The sequence below is a fragment of the Rhipicephalus microplus genome, chromosome 9 (genome assembly GCF_043290135.1).
Source record: "Rhipicephalus microplus isolate Deutch F79 chromosome 9, USDA_Rmic, whole genome shotgun sequence".
NCBI lineage: Eukaryota > Metazoa > Arthropoda > Arachnida > Ixodida > Ixodidae > Rhipicephalus > Rhipicephalus microplus.
In genome coordinates, this window is record NC_134708.1 from 10,900,349 (window position 1) to 10,927,252 (window position 26,904).

Genomic DNA, 26,904 nt, shown 5'->3' on the forward strand with positions numbered 1-26,904 from the left:
TGCAGGGGGGTTGTGGGATTGAGAGGGCGCGCCGTCGTTACAGTGTATTAGAATAGTACACTCTACCGGCGTCTGGTGTCGTCTGCATCACCACTCGCATGACCCCATTGTTGATAACCGGCTGGAGTTCTGAATGTGCACTTGTATGCAACTGTTGCACTTCAAACATGATGGAATGTGTCAGCGTTAGCAAGAAACGAACAAAAATCACTTTCGTGCATCAGTAAATATACCGGACTGTGCGTGACGCGATAAATCTGAATCTTTCTTGCGAGGCGCGAAGTTTTTGTGGAAATACGTGGCGATTTTCGCATCGCAAGACTTGCTGCAACCACGTTGGGTAGCTAAATGTTTTAATCCGACCTTTGCAGTTGAAACTCACACTGTTTTACGTGCGCATAGCAATTGTCAGTGCTTTTGTAGTGCATGAATCTTATAACACATATTGTACGCGGAAAGTAGCGCAGGCTTGCGATTTGCTCTTCTAAACCTTGGCGAACGCTGCGCCACTTGACTTTTACGTTTGTTGATAGATGGCAGCACACTGCAAGCAACTCCAAAGGTTCTATCACGAAGCTCTCCCTGGATTCGTTTCTCGCCGGGTCACAGAACACCTGCCGGGTGAGGCTGAGCGGATCGTTCTCCGCCCCCGCCGCCCAGACTAGCAAACGTAATGAGTGACGCCGTGTTGGTGTTGTGCGTAGTGAGTGACGTGTTGTTAGTGCTATCGAAGTCATTCGGTGGAGAGAATTCCTCAGATTACTTTCAGCAGTGGTGTTCAAAGAAACCGTCTTGACGTCGCGGATTTTTCACTGGACTTAGAATGCAGCGAGAGTGACAGCGACAATGAACGATCAGCTGCTAACTCACGACCTGCGAGTTGCACTTCATGTCCGCTCGTGCGTTAATGTTTTTGCACGCTCGTTAATCACTTTGTTTGTATTTATTGTATAATATCATTCGGCGATCTCAAAATAAAAGCATAGTTTTTCTTGTGCGTTGCATGTAGCCCAATTTCACTGAATATTGCGTTGCGCCGCATGTGCCGCCAACACGCTGGAGAGACGCGGCGTTTCAGCGCCCGCGTGAGACGCATGTCACGTCGGCTCCGTCGGGAATAGACGAATGTTGTTCACTTTTGGCAAATATCCACCAGAAACTGGTTTCGGCGAAGTCATCAGGAACCTCTGGATATCTATTTTATCCAGGTAGGCCCATTTTCCGGCAATCTACGACTAGTTGGACATCACGCGACGCCCGAGCCCGGCTGAGTCCAACGCCGACGGGGCTTACGCCCGGGCTCCCCAGCCATGGCAGCGTCCACGAAGACAGGCTACGACCCCAGCACGATGCAGTGGGTTGACATCGAGGTGACAGAAACACGGGAAGACCCCATACCAGGTGAAGACGAATATCTTCAGATCATGGTTCGCCAACTGCAAGAGAAGCTCGCTAAAATGAAGCCCCGAGGCTCGACGGCGGCCGCCCAGCCACAGGCTCGCAAAACAGGATCAACACCCGCAGCTTGCGTTGAGTCCCCGCGGCAGCTGGCGACGTGGAAGCCAACACACACGCCTCGAATCCGGTCGGACGAGTTGGTTATTGTGCTCAAACCAAAAATAACCATGGATCTGCACGCTGCGTTCGGCCCAGGCGGGATTGGCACAGCAGTGCAACGCTTCACCGGCAGCACCACGAACGCTGGTATCTTCGTGTGGCCGGTGTGGGACCAAAACATCGTTGTTATAGGTGTGAAAACGGAAAGCCTGGCCTCGAAGCTCATCGGGGACATCACGCTGACGATCGGGGACCGTCAGGTACCATTTCAAGGACATTTGAAATCAGCCAGAGAAACCTGCAAGGGTGTCGTCACCATCGCAAACAATGAAACTTCGGAATCCCTTCGACGCAAGCTCGAGTGGATCGACGGCCAAATTTTGTATGTGCGGAAACTCGGAACATCCAACGTTGCAATGGTGACCTTCAAAGGACGCCGCGTTCCTAGATTCATTCACTACTGCTGTGAAAACGTGCCAGTGCGCTACTACAAGAAAACGGTTCCGGCATGTTACCGGTGTGGAACGGTGGGCCACAGACCGGATGCGTGCCCCAATCCGGACAATCAGCGGTGCATTCACTGTGGTGTGAAGGTGGAACTCACTCTGGAAGGCCCAGCGAAGCACGACTGTCAACCCGAGTGTCTTATATGCGGTGAAAACCATTTCACCGCTCTGCGCAGTGCGTCGGAAAATTCCGGAAGGCATGGAAGCCCACTCTACCACAGCGGCAACATGGACTAAAAAACAAGCAAGAAGAGCCCTCAGCACCTATCAAGGCTGGCCAAAAAGCGAAGCCCATGCATAACAAGCCCAAGCCGATCAAAGCCCCAGCCGGACAGAAGTCGAGGCCGCCTACCTTCGGCGCCGAGGATTTCCCGCCAGTGGCAAACCCGCCCAAACAGGTGAGCAATTGGGTAGGGGTCTCCTCTCAGTCTCCTACCACCACCATTGCCTCCCCCTCCAATCCTGAATTTTTTTTAAAACAATTGGAAGCCATGAAAAAACGCATTGAAACTCTGGAACGCGAAATTGCCCCGACGCGGTGGTCTAGTGGCTAAGGTACTCGGCTACTGACCCGCAGGTCGCGGGTTCGAATCCCGGCTGCGGCGGCTGCATTTCCGATGGAGGCGGAAATGTTGTAGGCCCGTGTGCTCAGATTTGGGAACACGGTAAAGAACCCCAGGTGGTCGAAATTTCCGGAGCCCTCCACTACGGCGTCTCTCATAATCTAATGGTGGTTTTGGGACGTTAAACCCCACATATCAATTATCTGGAACGCGAAACTCGGGCGCTGAAGGCGTCGCACGCTGCTACTCCTCCACCACCGTCGGAACTGGTGGTTATGCACACCTCCGACTGCTCGGACGATGAGCAGGACAATCAGTCAGACGTATCGGGTAACACTAGTGTGTCTAAAACTGTAGTAGGTGCTTCGAACGACATAGAAGGTCGACTAAGCAGAGTAGAGACTAAACTTGAGGAGCAGAGCAAAATGATCCTATAGAACAAACCAAGCTTGGAGTACAAGAAATTATTCCGCAGCAGCTGAACCTATCAGTTCAAGCGGCTATGCAAGACCTCAAGCAGAGCGTTTTGCTTATTCTCACAGCCAGTGTACTACAAACCATTCAAAATTGGCTCACACCCCATTTGGACCAACTCAAAACTAGCCTTAAGACAACAGAACAACCCCGACGCAAAATTGTTTATCGTAACCTGGCAAATTCTGAATCCGAGAGCAACATAGCTCAACCGTTAACAAACCAAACTGAGTCCCTCACGCCTCTCCAGGCTCCCACGCTGGCTGCAGTGGCGAAAATGACACCTCCTCAATAATAAATCTATGATGGTAGGCAGTTCTAAACATAATAATAACAGGTCCAAACAACAGCAACTCGATATTTTCCAGTGGAACTGCAGGGGGTTTAAAGATAGGAAAAAGAGGGCCACTCTTAACCTTTTCCTGCAGAATCAACCTTTTACCCCTGCAGTTTTGGCGCTACAAGAAACCGGCCTACAGGCGAAATCGCCTGGTTGCAACTCATTTCAGGGAAGTGCGTCTACCTGTGTTCTCGTACACAAGGAGTATACCGCTTGTCAGATAGACCTTGATCTGTCACAGGTGCATGAATACACAATGGTCAAAGTCCTTCCCAATAAAAGACGAGATCCTAGCTTGTACATTCTAAATGTATACAGTTCTCCAAAATCTAGGCAATGTGCCTTCAACGAAATGCTTTATAAAGCGATTAAGGAAGCAGATAAGTACCCACTGGTGATATTGGGTGACTTCAACGCCCCCAGCTGTCACTAGCGTTACACCCGCGAAGTCCCCAAGGGACGGAAATTGGCAGAACTCATATTCGCTCCTCGTCTATCACTTCTCACAGATTCGATGAAACCCACTAGAATTTGGAATTCGGTAAACCGAGATACTTGCCCGGATTTATCACTAAGAACATTTCCTACGCAACATGGGAAAACTTAGAAGAAACGCTCGGCAGTGATCACTGTCTCCTCAGAATCACAATCTCCGCCAACAAAGGCCGTAGAACATGGAGCCAAGGTAAGCTGACAGATTGAACAGGTGATCCCCTCTGTGCCAGGGGCGGGAGGATATACGGGATGGGCAAAACAGCTCCTTGCAGCCAATTCCAAGTGTCTTAAAACTATAAAGACAACTGAAGACTCCCCCGCCGTCGATAAGTACCTGCTCCACCTTTGAGACGCCCGCAGAAGCTTAACTAAACGATGGCCGAAAAACAAATTCAACCGCAAGCTTAAACTTAGAATAGCCGAGTCGAGTAAACAAGCGGAGGAATATGCTGCACAACTGAACGAATCCAATTGGATAGAACGGTGCAATGCTGTAGCTAAAGAAATCAATACAAGGAAAGCATGGCGCCTTTTTCGAACTCTCGTGGACCCCGCCCAAACCAGAGGAGAAGCGCAAAAGCAGCTCCGTCGAGCCCTGCACAGTTTTCAGAGAACCAACTCCCAGCTGGCTGATGCTTTGTGTGCTAGATACCTATGTCGCACCACGGATCCCAACAGGAACGCATATGAATACGCAGGTAGAGAAAACAGTGAGCTCGATGCCCCTTTTGAAATATGCGATCTGAAAGCAGCACTGAAAAAAATGCGCAGGGGCACTGCCTCGGGCCGATACCTGATCACGGTAAAACTGTTAGCAAATCTGTCAGACGATTCTTATCGGCATCTGTTGCAGTACATTAACGCGATCTGGGATGGCCAACCACTGCCAACTGAATGGAAAACAGCAGTTGCCACATTCATCCCCAAGCCAGGCAAGCAAATCAGCACGGACAACCTCAGACCTATATCATTAACTTCATGGGCCAGCAAACTAATGGAAAGAAAGGTTAGAGACCGTCTCGCCACGTACCTCGAGAGCATGGGGCATTTCGCAGATTTTATGTTTGGCTTTAGGCCACACCTGTCTGCGCAAGATATCCTCTTGCTACTAAAACGAGACATTATCCAACCCATTCCCTCGACGCACAACGACAGAGCAATCCTTGCACTCGACCTTAAAGGCGCATTCGACAACGTTAAACATGAAAGCATCCTGAAGAACGTGAGTAGTGTCCAGTGCGGTAAGAAAATATTTGCCTACATCAGAGACTTTCTCTCTGAGAGACTGGCGTTCATTCGCACAGATAACGAGGAACATGAATCATTCAAAATGGGGACGCGGGGAACCCCGCAAGAAGCTGTCCTATCTCCGCTGCTATTCAACATGATGAAGCTCTCGCAAGCATTGGCAGTAGTGGAAGGAATATATCATGCAATATACGCCAATGATATAACAATCTGTACGAATCGGGGCAGTTTAGGAGAAATTGATGACCGCCTTCAGCAGGCCGCCTCCATTGTGGAGGACTATGTGACCCAGTGTGGGTTGCAGTGCGCTCCAACCAAATCTGAATTCCTGCATATCGGAGAAAACATTAAAGATAGGACGACCCTAAACTTGATGGTATCAGGATCAACCATACGAGAGGTTTCAGAACTACGAATCCTTGGCCTTCTGATTCACAACAGAACAAAAAACAGCACCACGCTAGACAAGCTAAGGAAAATTGGAGAACAGGTAGGGCACATGATCCATCGAGTGTCAAACAAGCGCGGGGGCTACGAGGAAGGGACGCGAGTCGGCTCGCCAATGCTTTTGTAACTAGGAGGATTCTATATTCAATACCGTACTTACGAATGACTAAGCAGGAAGAGAACAGAGTTGATGCTATTCTTAAGAAAGTAATTAAGTGCGCACTTGATTTACCCATCAGCACTTCAAATCAGAAACTCTCTGCATTGGGAGTCTTTAACTCTATACGAGAGCTCCAAGAAGCCAACCTCACAAATCAATATACGCGTCTTACGCAGATGCCCCCCGGGTGGCGCCTACTGGACCGCCTCTTGATCCGGCACGAATGCGAAATCGAAAACGCGGAACGTATTACTGAACTTTGGAGAATAAAACTCTGGGTGTCCCCGCTTCCCCGCAATATGACCAGGGAGGCGCACCAGGGTAGAAGGCAAGCGCGCGCTGAGGCACTTGAACAACGGCTTGGCTCCCGTAATGGGGTCTATTACGTCGATGTGGCCGGGACGTCACCTAGGGGATACTACACGGCGGCGGTAATACATCAAGGAACGCAGGTGGACGGCCTCACTTTCAAAGCCACAAGCTCAAGTAAGGCGGAAGAGGTGGCCATTGCACTGGCAGTATCCCATCCAAACTCAAAACAAATAGTTACAGCCTCTCGAAGAGCCTGCGAGAGCTATCTTGCAGGAGAAATCTCTCCATTGGCTAATATACTTTTAAAATTCAGCATCAGGAACCGCGATCCTACCCCAAAACGTCTTTTATGGTCTCCAGGACATCAGAGTCTACAGGGTAACGAGGCTGCACATGCAGCGGCCCGCGTGCTTACTTCCCGGGAAACTCCCCGTTCCCCTGATAGACCTGAACGTCCCACACCTTTAACACGGTTTCGAAAAATCAAAGAATACTACATTGAGCAACGCCGCTTGTATCCCGCACCAGCTAAGGGACTCTCGAAAACGGAGAAGCGCGTCCTGCGGCGCCTACAGACAAACACGCTGCTCTGTCCAGCCATACTCAAATATTACGACCCAAACATAAGTGGACAGTGCCAGTACTGTGGGGAAGTGGCCGACACTTACCATATGGTCTGGGCCTGCCAAATGAACCCAAAATTAACCCCCTTTCCCAACCCCACCAAAGAGGACTCAGAGATGACCCTACTCAATAGCTCCACACTAGAGGAACAGCGAACTCTAGCCCAGTGGGCTCGGGTGGCGGCCTCGACTAATGACGTCCCGGACTAGGGATGTCAACCATCCTGGTGGGGGTAAAGGCTATCTGGCACAACCAGCATCAATAAAGGTTTTTTTCCTCCTCCAACACGCTCGAGCTCGAACAGCGATGCGAAATGGTTAAGAGACTGAAACGCGCAGTTGCGACTATACAGTCCACGCCTCCCTGCGAACGTCTCCTGCACTTCACCGGTACCATCCGAACGACATTGAACAACAAATTTTCACAATTTTGACGTTGCGAAAAGTGTCAAAAAACTATTGCCACTGGCATCAACGGCCACCGACCATTGCCCCGCCGCGGTGGTCTAGTGGCTAAGGTACTCGGCTGCTGACCCGCAGGGCGCGGGTTCAAATCCCGGCTGCGGCGGCTGCATTTCCGATGGAGGCGGAAATGTTGTAGGCCCGTGTGCTCAGATTTGGGTGCACGTTAAAGAACCCCAGGTGGTCGAAATTTCCGGAGCCCTCCACTACGGCGTCTCTCATAATCATATAGTGGTTTTGGGACGTTAAACCCCACATATCAATCAATCAATCACCGACCATTGAAGTAGAGAGGCTAAAAGGGTAATTGAAGAGCGACTAGGTGAGGAGGGGACCAACAACGAAAACCGAAAACTCAATACATTTTTAGAGTAATCTTAAATATGTCAAAGTTAACTATACATTTACTTTACGGTTTATCTGACAGTTGGATAAATGGCTGATTACCTTATTTTTTAGTCGAGGTCCTGAAATCGGGGGGGGGGGGGGGAGGGCACTCCAGGCAATCTGCTATCACAGCCTATGTTTAGTTCGGCGCACGGACGGACGCTTCGCCCCACTCATAAGCATTCACACCGTGGATGTGCTGTGATTTTTTTACTGTTGGACAACATCTTTCGAAAATTGTCGATGTCTATGAAAGCATTGAAAGTGAGCCGATGCACAAACAGTATCGTGTCCCTAATCACGTCATTTTATTTCCATCACAACACAATGAGTCGATCACAACACAGTGACAACCGCAAGTGAACGTAAGTGACATACTATGTGTGAGTGCTGTAACATTACTTGTGACGTTAACTATATCGGATCACAAAAATGTATATAAGGAGATGTATGAATCACTTTCCCCAATGGCATGACATCAGATATCGAAAAGAAAACGTGTAGCTTTACATAATCATGTTCTAAATATTGTGTACATTACATTGCAAGTGCGCCTTGGTTATTTGAACTGGTACGTACATTATGCTTCGAAAGGGCATTGGCTTTTTTTTTATCAATTTGCTTCAGGCTTGTTGAAACCCTCTAACGTAATACATTGACGCTCCTTTTTTTTTTCGTTCTTTTTTCAACCAATTGTTCTACTTTCTTTTAAATGCTTCACCTAAATGTCGAAATGCCGGTATAATCTTCACATAGCCAGCTTTATTGAAGCACTAATTACGTCAGAACATTTAGACAGTATGATTGAATTTCTTCGCAATGTACAAAATGAAGTGAACATTCCTCACCACTGATTTCAAATGCTCCTTGAGATGTACCAGTAAAACAAGCAAAGCACAGAAAAGAATTATTACATAGTATAAAAATATGAAAGGACTAAGTCCACTTCTCTCTTCCCACATTATTTGGTCCTATTAAGCACTTTTATTACGCAAGCAAAAAGTAAACAATTTGATTTTTTTCCCAATGCGCTTGTTTCCTTTTATTCTACGTTGTCTTGTTATGCTGGAGGAAACACTTTCATAAAAACACACACAGAAAGAGAGAGAGAAAAAGTCAGAGGAAATTCAGAGAAGGGAATCAGATATAATAGAGTAATATAGTGTAATATAGTGTTGTGCATCGAAGTGCAGTATAGCTTAGTGTAGCGTACTGTAGGCAGTATCTCTGAGGGTGCATTCTTCGCCAATGTAAAAGTAAACCTGAAGGATTGGTGTTCAAAGCCGGCAGTGTTCTCTGTGCACACCGGTAATTTTTGAACGAATCATTAGTGAGGGATTTCAACGGGAAGCACTGAGCATTGAGGGAGGTCCTCAATATTACTTGCACGTTTGCAAGAATATCTGTTTGCGAAAAACTGCTTGTTTTCACAACGACGGAGAGTGTGCAGGCAGATCAGAGCGTGCTAAAGAAAAAAAGTTAGGAATAAAACTAAACGGTAAACCAGCGATAAGTTGTACAGGACACTACTACTACTTTGTCGGCACTCATATATATATATATATATATATATATATAGACTCATAGCGGCTCGCGCATAGCACCGAGTCTTCTGTTTGTGGACGGATGGCCTGTTTACCTGACAAGGGCTTCCACTTCACTTTTCTAGAGAAGTCACGTGAATGCTGAAAGGCTACTAAACAGATGCACTTGGCTACACAGCAGCTCTCACTACGCTTATTTGGACCCTGAAACGGCCTTTTTTTTAAATTAAGTGACTAGTTAAGCTCTGCTCCTGTAAGGAGGAAGAAGAACAATATGCCATAGTGGGCCGCCACCTTAGCCAGAAGGGCCGAGCGTGACATCTTGACTCCCGCGCTGTTTTTTCTTGCATCGGTTATCGCCAGCCGTTTTCAGCGTCGCATAGACATCGTGTTGGAATGCTACTTGCGCCAAGAAAGCCCCACTAATCAGTGGTGGATGGGCTGGGTAGACATTGCCCCGCATTCCTGGAGCTAATCATTAACACAAGCGAAAATCGTCTCCGCTAGGCAGCTGCGGGTAATTAAAAGTTACTCTCCCAACTAAATGTGCTTTTCGTCGACTTCTACGTCGAGTCCTTCGCCTTCTCTGCGCCAAGAGGCGACGCCACCTATCCGGTCGCTCCCACCTTTTCACCGGTGCAAAACACTAAAAAGCCAACGAGAGCGGTAGCACGACCTTTAAGGATTCGAAGAACTCGTGCTGTTGGATAAATGGGGTTGTTCGCATTCGTGAAAGTCGTTTCAGGGACCCTCCAATGAACGGCAGAAGTGTTTAGGACACGACGGTGCTTTATCACACGGCTTACAGCCTACACCTTCATGTCGCATTACAATATGACTGACTAGTGATTTGAAAGGTGAAGGCATAAGCGTGACAGAGAAGAGGCAGTCTACTTGAGAGAGTTCCCAAGAAGCGTTGTAAACAGGGTCCTGCAGGGATCGCTTGGTTAGTTTTTCTATCAATTATTCTTGTTACACGATGGGTATTTTGTTAATTACATTATGCCGTTTCTTAAACGTTACGAGATGCGAGGAAACGTAAAACAAGCTTTAAAAATGGTGCTGAGATGTAGGATACATTTGGTGTATGCGACATCTATTTTACTACAAAATTTACTGGCAACGTGAGCATGGGCGGATCAAGCTCCTCCATGGAAGGGGTGCGTTCACTTGAAGCAAAACTTGAAGGATGAAGGGAAAGGTGTCCCGATTTTTTTTTTTTTTCAGTATTTATCAGCATCACAAGGACCCCACCACAGCGTAAACACTGTCGATTTCCGCTCACGGTGGTCCCTGCCAGTTGCCCTAATCGGTGATAAGAGGTAGACGACGAGCACTAAAGATGGAGGAGGGGGGGCGCTGACACAGGCATTCGCAGGAAGAGGAGGAGGAGGGGTGGTTGATCGCCTTTACACTGCCACTCCACTCCAAATCCGCCTCTTAACGCGTGTATATATATCAAAATATTCATGGCGCAATCACGTCATTACGATTGCAGGCGTAGTGTTGATGCTCGCTAGCTTGTGAGACTTTGACTAGGCACGTCAGCTGTGTAGAGGCTCGGTAAAAGCCTGTGACAATGCTGTGGCTGTACACAAGGACGTTATTGAACACATGACACGTGTATCCTTCGAAAAAAAAAGGGTGGGGGGGGGGGGTGCTTGTTGGGGATATGCGAAACGCGAATAATAAAGACCACCTGTGCTTTAGCACGGGACAGAAATACTACAAATGACTTGGACAGAGACAGATATGTTTCGGTCACGCAATACGGCACGTGATTAGATATGGGCGAACACGAAGGACCCCGATCACGTAAGTGACACATTGGACCCGACTATGTTAAAATAACTATAGTGGGGGCAGGAAAATGTACGGGTTCCAGTGCACGTGCGACTTGAACATGCAATTAATAGTACATGCAACTTTTATGTAAGTTGTACAATAACAACGACGCAATGTTTCGTCGACACAGCGCCGAAGCAAGAAGGACACACAGTGGGAGCATGACTTGCGATAGCGGCCCAAGCTAGCATCTGGAGGCTTAGAGTATACCTTCAACACGGTTGCAAATGGTTGCTTTCGCGCAGTAAAACCTATATCTCTATCCACGACAGTGGCTATAGACGGTACGGATTTGCGGAAATATGTAGCAATACAAACAAGCGACACTAAGCGTTTTCCCACAGCGTCTTCTAAGCTTTCTAGTCATTTTGTAACCCGCCTCTATGTTGTTGTGTTTATGGCGCTCGGCTACTGAACCGAAGGCCACGAGATCGAATCCCAGTCGTGGCGACCACATTTTGGTCGAACCTAAATGCTGGAGGCCTATGTATTTACATTTAGCTGGACGGTATATAAAAAACTTCAGGTGGTCGAAATATCTGGAGCCCTCTACTAAGGCGTCCCTCACGATCATATGGTGGTTTTGTGACGTAAACCACCCAAAATTATTAGTACCGTCATTCGGTAAGAAATCACTGCTTTAAGAATCCCTAAGTACACCTCTATGCATAGCAGCGCACTCTATAGGAATTGTATCGCGTGATTCCTCCCTTCCCAGTATTGAGCTCTTGTTCGTACGCATTTATTTTTCCCTCAACGCTAATCAACCCCAAAGGCGCGGGTAGCCATATCTTCCTTGGTGCGATGGGGTACTCGGTCTCACGCCTTCACAAAACGTCATGGAAGGGCGCGTCGCTGCACAATGCGATATTCAAAGCGTCTCCCGATAGACTGTCATTACCGAAAGCGTAAACCAATGAGAATTGGCGTAGCTGAAACGCAAACCACCTCTCACACTACCATCAACATTAAGGACTGTTAGCCACTGAAGCGTGGAATCCGAGATCGCACGGACAAAGAGGCCTTGGCAATTTGTGGAGTCGCCGCTCCTCCAACCAGCAGATGTGTAGCACAGTTGACCTCTACTTACCCCAGTAGTCCACTGGCTATAAACTGGTCACAGATAAACTTTTACCGATGTATTAATGTAGATTTTACACTGACTGCGACCAGCCTACCGGCAAATGTTATCAAATGTTGCGCCAGGAAGCGTGTCGCATTCCTGTCACTCTCGTGCGAGGCTGGACTCGTGGTGAAATAAGTGACATGGAAAGAGGCGCTCAAATGGAGTAACAGCTGTTGAGTTCTACCACACCGACATCATCATCATCAACATCATCATCATCATCATCATCATCATCATCTCAGCCACCATCTCCACCACCAATCGCAGCACTAGAGTGTACTAGCTAGAAGTGATGCAACACTATGTATACTTGCACAACACAGACGCCCACATATGCACTACACGAACAAAGCGGACGAAAGCCTCAATGTGTCGTTATGTACAAGCCACGGAAAAGCTAGCCGCACTCTAACTGTTTGTTTCTATCGGCTCAACGCTACGGGTCGGGATGGCCGCCAGCTGTTTCCGAGTCGATTGCCGGATCAGCGGCGACGCGCACCCTTGGATATGGCATATTCCTGAGAATTCACGTCTCTCTCTCTCTATTGGAGTTGTGTGCACGTGAACGTTGCTTGAAAAGAAAAAAAGAGGACAAAGCCAGGGTGAAGTGACTCGAGGGACAAAGCACATGAGATGTATCGAAGTAGTGATGGGTGCACAGAAACGGACGTGACAGTATTACGTAGTGTGGTTTCCTCGAATATCGACGCCGAAATCGCTAATTGTAAAAAAAAATAATAAGGGGTTTCAGGCAGAAAGAACCTAATCAGTTATCTATGTTATATGTGAAAACATCACTGATTCGACTGGTACACTGGCCAACAGACCATGCATGCCAGGGGATGGTGGGTAGTGGCCAAAGGGTCGTGGACCCTTCCAAAATTTTGATGGAGGTTTTTTGCTAACCTAAGGTAACTAATGCAAATAGACTTCTGTTTGTTCAGGTAGTAGATGCCAATAATAAAAGCGCCCCCCCCCCTAGAAAAAAATTCTTGGCTACGGGTTTGTTGGCCAGTACTGCCGGCCACTTACCCTTGTTTCAACAAGTGGACCCTTAAGAAATACCTATAGTGATGAGCCAGAAATAGTAGTCATTAAACGTACTTATGCTAACATTAACCAACACGTTCTAGCTAATTGATACTAGCCAACGCTAACCAGTGCTGGTACTTTGCGAAGAAGTGGGGGAAGGACACTGCCGCTCTCTGAATCGGCACGTGTATGCTTGCAGATCCCCTAGGCATTGTCGCCAGATTTCACTGTAGTAGGTATCGTAGGAAACTCGGCAGACGCTTTTGAACAGACGCTACCATCGTTGCACCATCGCGGCTCGACGACAGAGCAGGTTGAACGGGCGACGTGTTTTCGCACACCGACGCGCGATGGACCGTGGACATCGCAGGACATCGGGAATCCTCCGAGACCTGACTTGAAGTGCCGCAGAGAGGTACCGAAGTGGGTCGTATGGTGGGAGAAAGCTGTACGGTGGGCGGCCTCCACGTGTTGACGTGTATGAACCATGTGCTGTGGATCCTGCGTGCCAGACGAAGAAAACGAAGTTAAAGAACCCTTAAACCACTACGAGCTCGAAGGCGACAGAGCTGTTTACTTCTGACCTTCACTACCCTTTCTGCAAGGGCTATCTCTCCATCGTCAGTTATTTCTTCAGAAAACACGCTGATAATTATAGCACCAATCTTAGCTGATAAGGATTTCGTGATTTTCTGGGTACACAGTCGAAAACACGCAAACTATTGATTGATTGATTGATTGATTGATTGGCATGTGGGGTTTAACGTCCCGAAACCACCATATGATTATGAGAGATGCCGTAGTGGAGGGCTCCAGAAATTTCGACCACCTAGGGCTCTTTATCGTGCACTTGAAGCATATGGGCCTCAAGAATCATTGCCTCCATCAAAAATGCAGCCGCTATTCGATGCCGCGACTTGCGGGTCAGCAGCAGAGTGCCTTAGCCACTATAGAGACCACCGTGTCAGGATGGAAATGTTGTATTCACTGGGTAAATAGGAGGTTTCTTCATGTTTTTTTTTTGAAGTTTCGAAGACTTTTCTATGCCGTAACGAAGTGTTTTGTATGACGTCACACAGTTTATATCGCACCACATGTTTTCTGTCAATCATGCATTGTGACACGAAATGCTAAATCCCGAGTACGGACAGAATCACACTTGTCTCCAGCCACCCGCTTCAGCTGTTGGCTCTTGCAGAAATGTGCGAGAACCCACTCCATGCATGATGACGCTTAACGTGGTCATTCTGCGTCGCCCTTGTGCTATAATTCAGGCACGAATGGAAGCTAACGTGAGAAAGCAGCTGCGGCGGGCAACAACAGCGTCCACAAACATGCACTTCATGTGGCTCCAGTGTGATTTCGCGTGTACAATCGTCCGCAGGACACGCAGGCAATCTATATACTGCTCCGAACAATTGAAACAAATCGAACACTCACTCGTGGTAGCGCAGCAGCTGTTTTTTCTTGGTCAGAGCCAACGCCTTCAATACCTGGATCCCAAGGCAGGCAGGCGATATCAATCTGAAACAATGTGTGTAAATCGAAGTTATTCTTCACGCATCCTTACTTTTTAACTATTTTGAAACAAGTGAGTATAGTTGCTCCAAAATAGATAGCTCTATAAGATGTCAGAGCACAAGCCACACCACGAAGCCTCGTGCTTTTTATTAAATCCATAAGTTGAAACGAAGATACCTCGCTATCATGCACTCACCGTAAATATTTGTGATGAATTCTTAACATCCCAGGGTGTAATTAATTGCCTAAAATAATTTTCGCAAGTTGTACTGTCCTCATTTAGCAGAAATAAACGCATACAAAACAGTCAAACGACAGGAACACGCAATATTAAGCTTTGCTCTCTGTAGTGCAGCAAGTCAAACATGGTGCAATGTAGTACACAACCATTCACAAGTGCTATATATAAACACCCACAGTCCCACAGATGAAGATAATAACTTGATGATGTCTGTGTAAGACACCACTCATCAGACCGGTGAGTCAGAATACGATAGACAGCGTACCACAATAACTCATAGAACTATATAAAACAAAAAAAAACATATAAAATTTCATAGACATATCGCAACTTTCATGACCAGTATAAGTTACGTCATCAGCGTGATGTTTACGTCATTCATTTCACGAAGCCTATATATTTTCGTCTTTATAGCATCACTGATATCAAAGCATCACTCAATCTTACATCTCGGGATAAAAAAAGACTGCCGGCTCTGGTTACTACAATTTTACAAGAGTTATCGCTCAACTAGATAACCCATTCAAGGTTGTAGTTCAATATGGGCGTACTAATCTCGTAGATAACTCGTCACTGTTTTGTGCCACCCGTCGTTGGAATAGTATACCACACGATGTCTCGCGTTCATAATCACTGCCCCGACATATTCGTACAAATTTTAAGCAGGTCACCTAATATCACTCAATATTCGCCTTTCGATACACATGTCTACAATCCTAATTAGCCCGCCAAATAGACGACGCCTGTACCAAAGCAAAACACCATTCCCCGTTGGGAAATGAAACTGGGCATGAATAGAAGAAGAAGAAGAAGTAAACAGGGCTTGTTGATGAGCTATAGATGGTTCATACTTAAGAAAAAAAAACAGACATGCGCAAAGAGCACGGCGATGAAGTGAAGAAGTGTCTGTCACTTCGTTTCTTCACTTCGCCCCCGTACTCTTTGCACCGTGTCTGTGTTTTAGTTTTCTTCGACGACGTTGGTGGAGTGGAAACACTTTTCCCTAAAGCCGGGTTTCAGGCTTGGTAACACTAGCCCCTCATATAATAAATATCTCTCAAAACACTGCGTGCTTCGCCAGGCCCTCCCCAGGTTTCATGCTGGAGCTGAAACAACCTTCCCTTTATGCCCCTTCGCCCCTTCCCAGTTCAAATTGCCTTAATGCCCTTGGCGGGCCATTAGGCCCGTCAAGGGCCTTTGTGGTATGCGAATAAAAATCTTGCATCCTCTTCAGCGTCACGCTTTCGTCTGGTTTCCATTACATATATGCATTGCACACCAGGCGTTAACCGATCCTGTGTCCACTATATTTCTACACCTGTCACTGTACACCATATCACGTTCTCCTGCACACTTACACCTTCTCTTTTTACGTGCGAGGAATATTCCATCGCGAAATATTCGGAAACGGGTTTTCCCCGTGCTCGCCCTTCTGATGAAACGTGACAACCTCGTCATTGTTCAGAGCCCGAATCGCTTCAAGCAAGAAAGGCGAATACTAAGTGTGCAGGTTACTGCGGTTGCTTGCGCTGATTGATTGATTGATTGATTGATTAATTGATTGATCGATCGATCGATTGATTTAACAGAGCCTTCATTCGTCTTCGCTCTACCCGCAGGTCACGGGATTGAATCCCGGTGGCGGCGGGTGCGTTTCCGATGGAGGCGGAAATGCTGTAGGCCCGTGTGCTCAGGTTTGGGTGCACGTTAAAGAACCCCAGGTGGTCGAAATTTCCGGAGTCCTCCACTACGGCGTCTCTCATAATCATATGGTGGTTTTGGGACGTTAAACCCCACATAACAATCAATCAATCAATATATTATTATTGTTATTATCTTCTTTTCACGTGACCTCCGTGAAGCCGGACGGCAAACGGTCGAGATAAAACAGCTTCAGCACCTACGACGCCTCTCGCACACGTGCTCTTGCTTTCAACAACAAGCAACATGATTCTGTTGTGTAATTTCGGATGTTTCGCTTCACTTGCAAGAGGCTTTGCAGCTAGTGGTGAGAGGTAAGGAGGCTTACGTATATAGTTTGAAATGAGCCGATTGCACTAAGGCGGCAGATAAGCGAGTTCCGATTGAGACGACAGTGGGCAAGCTCAAAGAGAGAGCGGCGACAAACAAGAATCGGCTCCTATCTTGCTGCAATCACACACGAGTTTGTAAACGTTGGCCGACAGCTTCCGCATGCGTGCTTTGAGATAGCGCGCGTGGCGTCTCTTTCGGGAAGAGGTCATAACATTGTGTACGGCGCACGATGCGATAAGGGCCTGGTTAACGCTTGTCGCAGCCTGCTGATAAGGTCAGCCAATGCAGTTGCTCCTGTAACGTGCTTCTTGGTGGGGGATGGTAATACGGAAGTATTTATTTGCAGCATGCACTTCAGGGATGTAGACATAACTTTTTTTTTTTCGAGAGGGGGGGGGGGGGCGGTGTCAACTACACTGTGCAATCTTGCATGAGTTTGTGTGTCTGCGTTATGCATTATTATATGACGTGTATGCAACGTGCAACATAAAAAAGAAACTGCTGGTGGCACTGACCAAGTCAAAGTGAGGACTTGGTGGGGATCCTCAGTATGCAGGCGATTCCCATTAGGATGCCTCAACAGACGAAGTTTTGTCGAACACTTGTCATACAATGCTAAAGAACTTTGAGTTCCATCCCCATCGCTACGCACAGCCCTGTTTGTAAATAATTCGACATACATAGTATGTTTTATCTCGAGAATTCTCCATTTAATGAGTTACCTTTATTGATATCTAAAATATGAAATATTTTAGATGCCGTAAATATATTCAGGGCGTCTTACAATGGTTTGATATGCATGACGTATGTCTGATGTATGGGTGTTTGACTGTATTCTCTGCCTTAAAGGCAGGTATCGACATCTATCTATCTATCTATCTATCTATCTATCTATCTATCTATCTATCTATCTATCTATCTATCTATCTATCTATCTATCTATCTATCTATCTATCTATCTATCTATCTATCTGTCTGTCTGTCTGTCTGTCTGTCTGTCTGTCTGTCTGTCTGTCTGTCTGTCTGTCTGTCTGTCTGTCTGTCTGTCTAGATAGATAGATAGATAGATAGATAGATAGATAGATAGATAGATAGATAGATAGATAGATAGATAGATAGATAGATAGATAGATAGAAACTTTGCTGATGTCCTGAAAGATATCGAAAAAAAAAACTGCATTCGCACTTTCGTTACTGCATGCTGTTATTCTTACAGGGGACTTTGAAATGTGTCTTTTTTTGCGTTAGGTGAGGGTCTACACTGTCCAAAGCTTAGAAGGTACGTGTCGTCGTGGGTCTCTCTGTCACAGGAACCGTATACGTCATACGCATTCAATCGCGCTATCAGGGCGATACAGCTTCAACTATTAGCGCATGCCAGAGAAAGTCCGTCGAAACAAACTTTTTAAATTTTATTGAGATTTCCATTTCACTGCTTGGTTCGTGCAAGGACCGCATGGCAGTTCGCACTGTTGTGATCGGCCTGCCCGACTTGGCGCCGCTTGGACGCGTGAGACACTGCGGCTGAGCCTAACCTGATTTGTTGCCGGTCAACGCTCCCGAGTTGCGTCAAGAGCGGCGGAAACACGACAGCAGTACTTCGAATCTGCAGCGCCGTCGTCTCCCCTCGTAAGACCCTTTGGACAGGCCCGACCGAGCGACGGCTTAGAAAGCGGTGTTGGCAGTCGAGGCTGCTTGTCTAGTTCGACGGGCTACGAGACGCGCCGAACGGTTGGCCTTGCGTCTGGATTCTCCTTGGGTGACTTCATGGCGGCCGTTTTCCACAAGCCGTGACCTGCGCGGCGCCGCAGGAACCTATCGATGGGTCACCACTGCACTGACCGCACAGTAGATCTACACGCAGGACTCAACTTATTCGCGCTGTGCTGGTAATGGGAGTGGTTAAAAGAGGAACAAGGCGCCTGATTTCTGCAGCCCGGTAGGAAGCACGGCGCAGCGCCTGACACTGTGTATTGTTTCTCCCTCACCGTGGGACGAACTGGGCGCGCCTCTTCCATTTTTCGTGGGTTGGGAAGGAGGCGGTGTTTCGCCTTCTCGTTTTGGGGGCGGTGGTGAAAGCGACAGTTTCAGCGGACTGTCCTGGTCTCAATTGTTTCCAGGCGCTGTGCCGTGATCTTTACCGGGCTGCAGAAATTAGGCACCTTCTTCTTCTCCTAGCCACCACCATCACCAATTGTTTTCCTCTGCAGGGTATTTTGGGAAGACAAGGGCTTGAAACGCAAGCGCCGAGACGCCCCGAAAAAAGCTCCCGGAACATATCCATCTAGAGCTTCCATGATGCTACCTTCTAAATGCATATTTTGTAAATAAACGCTCCTGTTATCAGCCCCGGCTACTCTGCTGGACTTCTTCCTGAGACTTGGCTGGCTCCGGTCATGCGCATGCGCAGACCCCCGACTACATCAGTACGCAACACTAGCAAACACGTAAGGTATTTATGCTGTAATAAACAACGGAGAGGAATGATGTTCAAAAATCGCCAATATTAGGCCAATCCGTATAATGTGCCTATGAGAATAAGACTCAGATTTATTGTGCTGCTTTAAAAGGTATATAAATAAAAAGCGAACTGGGCGCGCCTCTTCCCTCTTTCGTGGGATGGGAAAGAGGCGGTGTTTCCCCTTCCCATTTTGGAGGTGGAGGTGAAAGCGACAATTTCATTGGACTGTCCTGGTCTCAACTGTTTCCAGGTGCTGTGCCGTGATCTCTACCGGGCTGCAGAAATTAGGCACCTTCTTCTCCTCACCACATAAAGTTGTATGAAAATATCAGAAGTTGAAAAGTCGTAAAGTTGTATGAAAATATCAGTAGAAAAACCACGCTTGGATTGTGCGCAATCCTCGTTATGATAAAAGATTAGGCTATAGAAGAAAATGAGATGTATCTCGCTTTATCACTTTTTTTACTCCTTCTTATGCCGCTATTTAGCGTGTTTTGTTATTTTGCAGAGGAAGCGAATGTGGCGCATTCAATGAGATATTCGAAGCCCGCATGCTTTTCGAATATCTGCGTTTTATCGAAGATTTCCACTAAAGTCAAGCGCACTTGAAAAAAAAAAAGAAGTCTTCAGAACATACTAGAAAAACACGAATGCTCTCGCTTATGCAAATTCCCTCTAAGTGCTGTATGGAAAAGCACCCGCGACGAAGCTTGTAAAACCCACTTCCCTCTTAAGCCTCGTGAAATCCATACCAGTTGCACTCGCTGAAGGCAATAAGCGTCTCCATGACAACGACGGAGACTGTGGCGCGACGCTCTTTAATGAGACGTGACCACCTTTGACGGGCGAGCGAGTCGGCGTTCCCGTATCGAATGCGAACTCTTACATATGCGCTGCGTGGAATGAATTTCCGAGAAAAGCGTTCGATGCTCATAGTGGCTTGTTTTTTGGGACTATGGGAGAGCTCAGGAGGAACAAATCAATGCTGCCAGTCTTTTCTTTTTTTTTCATAATTCTGAAAAGTCTAATTTAGATGAATGCAGACCGGCTTAGGGAGCAGGGTGACAAAGAGCCGAAACGAACTTGAACAAGCGAAAGGTCAAAACATGGCTTCGTATGACGGCATCGGAAAAGTTCGTCTTATCTTTCATTTAATTTGAAAATTTTGTTCGTTATCTGCGCAGGGAGCGTGTTACAAGCTGCCACTCTAGCGTCGCCAGCGCGAAGTCGGCGACGGGAATGACAGCAGGTTGGTTCGTTCCGTACGCAAGCAGAGGCAGTGAAGAGATCAGAGACGTGGGAAAACAAAACAAACTTTACTCTAGTGATATTGCAGCAACACGGGATCTAATACAACACTTCAATACAACTAACAAAATACATCGACACTTGATACAACTAAAGAAATATATAACAGAAACAATAAATCAGCTTACGAGAGAGAACTATTACAAACCACACAAACAAGAATAGAACGATGGAGGAGAAAGTTCGAAGATATAAACAGGTGAAGGCATACGTGTGATGACCGGCAGCGTTGTGTCCCCGACGATCGGATGCGAGAAGTCGAAGAGAGTTCTGGCACGACTGCGATGTCGGCGGTGTTGCAACGCTGGTGGCTCCGGGAGGCTAGTGCTTGCAGGTGACTTCGAGCAGGTTGAGCTAACTCGAGGCGAAGTCCCGATGTCTACGTTGCCGACGTTAATATCGCGTCACAGCTAGACGAACGGCTAAGTTTAGGTGGCCAGCCGATACAGAGCCACACTAAAAACTTCTAGAAGAGATGCTTGTTGATCTGTTTCTACACCATCTTGGTCAGCGACTAGTCTGCCTAGCAGGGCAAAATCCTGCGCTTAAATCCCCCTCGTGTCTCCTCGCTCTTTTCCTTGGGGACAAGAGACCTCTACCTGGGTCCAATCATGCGCGTTTAATTGAGGGGAAACTCCGCCCCAAAAATATTTTGACCCCACCCCTTTTTAATAGGGAGAGGGCCCGCAACTAGCGAGAGTGACAACCTGTCGGGTTGTTGTCATACGGCTTGGCCACCAGAGTGTTTCCCACGCTTTTCTCCGTGGGAACGGTCAACCACTTAGCTCTCAGCCGGGCGTCTTGTAGTATAATCCTTGTACGGGGTATACCGCGGCCTTCTACGACCTTGCAGACGCCGCCACAGTTACAAAAGGATTAACTGTCGGCGGAGACGTTCTAAGGAGAGCACCCCATTTTGCACTTATCGGTTCCCTTTCATGTGCCGCCGTTTCTCACGGTCAGTCGGGGAGTACGGCGCCCGTTGATTGCCGTGACGCGGTGTCGCCGAAAATAGCCGTCCGTGACATTGCCCCCCACTTTCAGAATGTTATTCATAACATTTGTTCGCACGGAGGGGAATTTTTCCGACAACAAGGAACAAAACACCACCAACAAGGGAGGCATAAGGACTGTCCCTCTCATACACAACATAACTAGGCAGAGTGCATCAAAGTAACAACAAAAGAAAAAACAACCAATTGTTAGAGTACCAGCCTCAGTTATACGCAACAATATCAATGCGCCATACAAACAACAAGAAGAAATAGCCGTGTACGGCAGCCATCAATACAGAATACACTGCACGAATGTATACTACAAAATAAAACGGAACAGGTGCGCTCCTCAACTGTAGTGCAATCCTTCAATGTGCATTACAGCAAGTAAAAACAACCAATGCACCAAGCAAAAAGAAAATAACTCAAAATACACTTCTTATACAATGAAATACGTGCATACAAACAGAAAACAACCGACGGAAGGGAAAAAAAAACATGCTCATAGACCTCAAGTCTCAATGCGCGCAACGACCACTGTACCGGGTCACGCCAATCTTAATCAATTTACGAAATCATTCGGTTTATGCTAACACCTTCCTCAATTGCTCATTCATGCCACATCCCCATGGCAGTGGAGGCATACGATGTCACACTAAACCTTTGAAGAAACTAGAAAAATGACACATTTTCTCGGTTTTTACCTTATGCAAATTTTCGCACTCATGATTAAACTAATTCGATGCTAACTTTCAGCTTTGGCTCGGCGGTTTTCCTTTTGAAAACCTTACATCAAATCTTGTAAGCTATACAAAATTAAAACGACTCAAACATGAATCTCCAATGTTGCCCTGAATAATTATACTTAGTACGCGCGTGCACCAATTCTTCAAACTAACCGCCCCCCTTTTCTCAATTCGATTCCCTTGAATCGCACACGATGGGGTCGCTTTCCCGGCAGCTTTCGAGCACGCCAGAGGTTACAAAAAGCACGAACGCCAGGCTGTGTCCCGCTGTCACGCCTCATTCTGCATTTCGGCCGGCTCCCCTCAGGAATGTGCAAGGGACGCCAGAAACAGGGGGGAAGCCTGGGTAATAGTGTCTTTGTGGTCGCCCCCACGCAGTACTTAGCCGTTGTGCCTTTTCGACTTTGAACCTTCGGGGAAGGCCGCTTTCCCGAAGTCGTCGAAATGAACCGCGCGTTTCGTTCGGGTGGCTTTCGTTCGGACGCACCTCCTTTTCCCCCTCTACACCTGGCTCGCCGCTTGTGTCTCCATGAACGCCACCATTGACGTTTCTTGAAACGGATGCATGGCCTAGCCTGTCGTCTTTGTTGGGAAGGAGTGGGACCTGCCCTAGGCTCACAAAGTGCCGAACGCCTCCGCTTCTTCCTTTTCCTGCGATGTTTGCTTGCCCCCTTTCTCTCAATGCCATCATCATGTCGCGTCGGGAACTGAGTGGTTGGGAAGCTCGTTGGAGCTTGTGCTACAATTTGCCCCACGCTCAAACATTTTGAACTCGGTGTCACGACGGACTGCCGGGCCAAATTATCTTTGTTAATGCTGATGAAACCATTAACTGGGCCCTCTCCGATGGCATCGCTGCACTCCTGAAGCGTCGCGTTCTCGCTTTGTTTAGCCACTGTGCTAACCCTATCTGCATGTGACGATCTCGAGACGTCCTCTCGAGGCATGAGGATGGTTTCCAGCTTCTTACTGAGTCCATTAGGGCTGCTGGCACACACCTCATCCTCGCTAGGACCGTTTTTTGATACTGTCTCTACCTCGAGACCGGCCAAGGCCTCGTTCTCTACATCATTTATATGGATGCATTCGAGAATATGCGGGCCCTTTTCTAGCGCGATTTCTGGTTCTGGCGTTTCATGACGCGCTTCAATGTCCAACGCTTTCCGACGCGCCTTGCTTTCAGACTCTTGTCTTTCTGCTTCGCGCTCTCTTTCAGACTCTTGTCTGAGCTGCTCTTCTTTTGTCCAGACAGAAGTTCCGAATATCCGGAGCATCTCTGCCTTAACTACCTCGTTGTTCGCGTTCTGCTGACTGAGTCGCGCAACAGCTTCATTTGCCTCGCAAGGCAGAACCGTGAGTAGCCCTTGACACCATGTGTCTCGCTCAAATGACATTTCCTCGCCGGCATCGCCGTGCTCACTGCTGGATCGGCTCTCACTGCTACTCTCATTGAGGCGAATCTTTAATTGCAGTAACTGCACTTCCCGTTCTCCGGCTTCCCTTGCCGCTTCTCGTTCTTTCGCCCTTTCTTGGCGCTCTCTCTCCCTTTCTTCCCTTGCCGCGTCTCGTTCTTTCGCCCTTTCTTCGCGTTCTCTCTCCCTTTCTTTTTCCCTTTTTTCCCGGGCCCGTGCCCGCTCTTTTCTGGCTAACGCCAGCGCCTGTTCCTGCTGCTCCTTAACACATTGTCTCAGTTCGGCGCCCTCGAGGCCTAACTGTTTACCGTACGCGATCCACTTATCAAAATCCATACACTCCATACTGCAACTGTCACTATAATGCCACTATAAAACCAGCACAATCATATGCAGGATGCAACCGCTTCAACTGTGTGGCTCTATCACCACGCTATCCGCACGGTTCTCGTTCACCCCTCACTGTCTTACTCTTGTATGGAACGTCCTGTCTCGCGGACGCCAGTTTTGTTACAAGCTGCCACTCTAGCGTCGCCAGCGCGAAGTCGGCGACGGGAATGACAGCAGGTTGGTTCGTTCCGTACGCAAGCAGAGGCAGTGAAGAGATCAGAGACGTGGGAAAACAAAACAAACTTTACTCTAGTGATATTGCAGCAACACGGGATCTAATACAACACTTCAATACAACTAACAAAATACATCGACACTTGATACAACTAAAGAAATATATAACAGAAACAATAAATCAGCTTACGAGAGAGAACTATTACAAACCACACAAACAAGAATAGAACGATGGAGGAGAAAGTTCGAAGATATAAACAGGTGAAGGCATACGTGTGATGACCGGCAGCGTTGTGTCCCCGACGATCGGATGCGAGAAGTCGAAGAGAGTTCTGGCACGACTGCGATGTCGGCGGTGTTGCAACGCTGGTGGCTCCGGGAGGCTAGTGCTTGCAGGTGACTTCGAGCAGGTTGAGCTAACTCGAGGCGAAGTCCCGATGTCTACGTTGCCGACGTTAATATCGCGTCACAGCTAGACGAACGGCTAAGTTTAGGTGGCCAGCCGATACAGAGCCACACTAAAAACTTCTAGAAGAGATGCTTGTTGATCTGTTTCTACACCATCTTGGTCAGCGACTAGTCTGCCTAGCAGGGCAAAATCCTGCGCTTAAATCCCCCTCGTGTCTCCTCGCTCTTTTCCTTGGGGACAAGAGACCTCTACCTGGGTCCAATCATGCGCGTTTAATTGAGGGGAAACTCCGCCCCAAAAATATTTTGACCCCACCCCTTTTTAATAGGGAGAGGGCCCGCAACTAGCGAGAGTGACAACCTGTCGGGTTGTTGTCATACGGCTTGGCCACCAGAGTGTTTCCCACGCTTTTCTCCGTGGGAACGGTCAACCACTTAGCTCTCAGCCGGGCGTCTTGTAGTATAATCCTTGTACGGGGTATACCGCGGCCTTCTACGACCTTGCAGACGCCGCCACAGTTACAAAAGGATTAACTGTCGGCGGAGACGTTCTAAGGAGAGCACCCCATTTTGCACTTATCGGTTCCCTTTCATGTGCCGCCGTTTCTCACGGTCTGTCGGGGAGTACGGCGCCCGTTGATTGCCGTGACGCGGTGTCGCCGAAAATAGCCGTCCGTGACAGAGCGAATGAAATAACAAACAAACAAGGTTGCGCTAATATGTAGGCGCCAAATTAACAAATAATTCTCTTTGTATACATCTCCATAAGATAGGCTTTTGTGTAATAGAAATATTATTTTTTTACTATCTATTATCTATTATTATTTTTTTTACTATCTATCTATTAGATCGCTAGTTACTACATGTGTGCTCTAAGATATTGTCCTGGTAGGACTGTTTGCAAGCACTCAGTATCGTGTCAGCAATTACATTTCGAAGTGCATTCATACCTCCTGCAACAGAACTTTTGTAATGACCTTAGTAAACACAGTAGATTTGCTTTGCCATTTCGCGTTATCAAGGGCGTAGGCCTTTTTCAGAGGGGTAAAGCTATAAGGGGGTTTAGCCCTGAAGTAAAAGAAAGTTAAGAAAAAGTTAGCAGTGTGCTTCCTTTATCAGGCAATAATTCATTAGTTTTATTTAATTTATTATTAACGATATCGGAACACATGATATAAGAGAGCACGTTAAACACGAGAATTACTTTCAGGTGAGCAGTATGCTATCTTATAGACATCATGTAATAATCACTCATGGCTGCTTAATGCCCCTAAACTACCTTGCAGCCTTGCAGTGAGGGAGGTTTGAGTGTGTATATATATATATATATATATATATATATATATATATATATATATATATATATATATATATATATATATATATATATATATATATATATATATATATATATATATATATATATATATATATATATATGCTGGTGATGCAGTTAACAAAGTCTGGAGCTCATATTTTTTATGATCCCCGTAAATAACTGGAGAAACAAGAAAGAAGCTTCGTTAGTCACATGTTAGAGTTTATAAATATTCGCAATCATTTTACCATACATTACATAATGCAGCTGCGTGCTAAAGCGTAACTGACGATGCCCACAATTTGCCTGCGCACTCACCATATATTTCAAGCCAGGAATGAATGTAGCCTCACACTTGCGAATGTATCCACTGCTATTTGTAATATTTGCACACATATTACTCACCTGCATGACTGTTTTTCCGCCCTGATGTCGCTTTCGAACGAGCTCACACGCCGGATAAATTGGTCGCGGCTTCTAAAATCTTCAACGTCGAACTAGTTAATCGCCTTTGGACCCAAATAGCCTATCATACAGCGGTGACCAGCCAACGAAAGCACGAAGGCTCCTCCATATCCACACAAAGGTTTTGTGCTGCGCTTAGGCCGCTGTGGTAGCTCAGTGGTTAGAGCATCGAACGCGTTATTCGAAGGTCGTTTGTGCTGCGCTTAACCTGTTTTGGCAACGGCACTGTCAAAACAGTGGATGGCCACGCGCGAGCGCGTGTTGTCGAAACAGAAACTGTCTGTTGCCATGGCGACCGCTTTGTGCTGGT

General features: G+C 47.1%; 1 protein-coding gene across 1 annotated transcript; it reads right to left on the reverse strand.

The window, feature by feature from the left end:
• Nucleotides 1-7,863: 7,863 nt before the first annotated feature.
• On the reverse strand, nucleotides 7,864-26,881 carry LOC142771537 (uncharacterized). The gene is made up of 3 exons (XM_075873131.1): nucleotides 26,535-26,881; nucleotides 14,562-14,645; nucleotides 7,864-13,622 (listed from the first exon to the last, which is right to left on the reverse strand). The coding sequence occupies exons 1-3, from the start codon at nucleotides 26,538-26,540 to the stop codon at nucleotides 13,326-13,328; spliced, it is 387 nt and encodes a 128-aa protein (XP_075729246.1). The 5' UTR covers nucleotides 26,541-26,881; the 3' UTR covers nucleotides 7,864-13,325.
• Nucleotides 26,882-26,904: the final 23 nt, after the last annotated feature.

Bases quoted from the DNA above. Each gene is read 5' to 3' on its own strand.
- LOC142771537 (XM_075873131.1), bottom strand. The intron at 13,623-14,561 runs GTGAGTGTTCGA...TCTGGCACGCAG, and splicing joins CAGCTGCTGCGCTACCACGA to GATCCACAGCACATGGTTCA.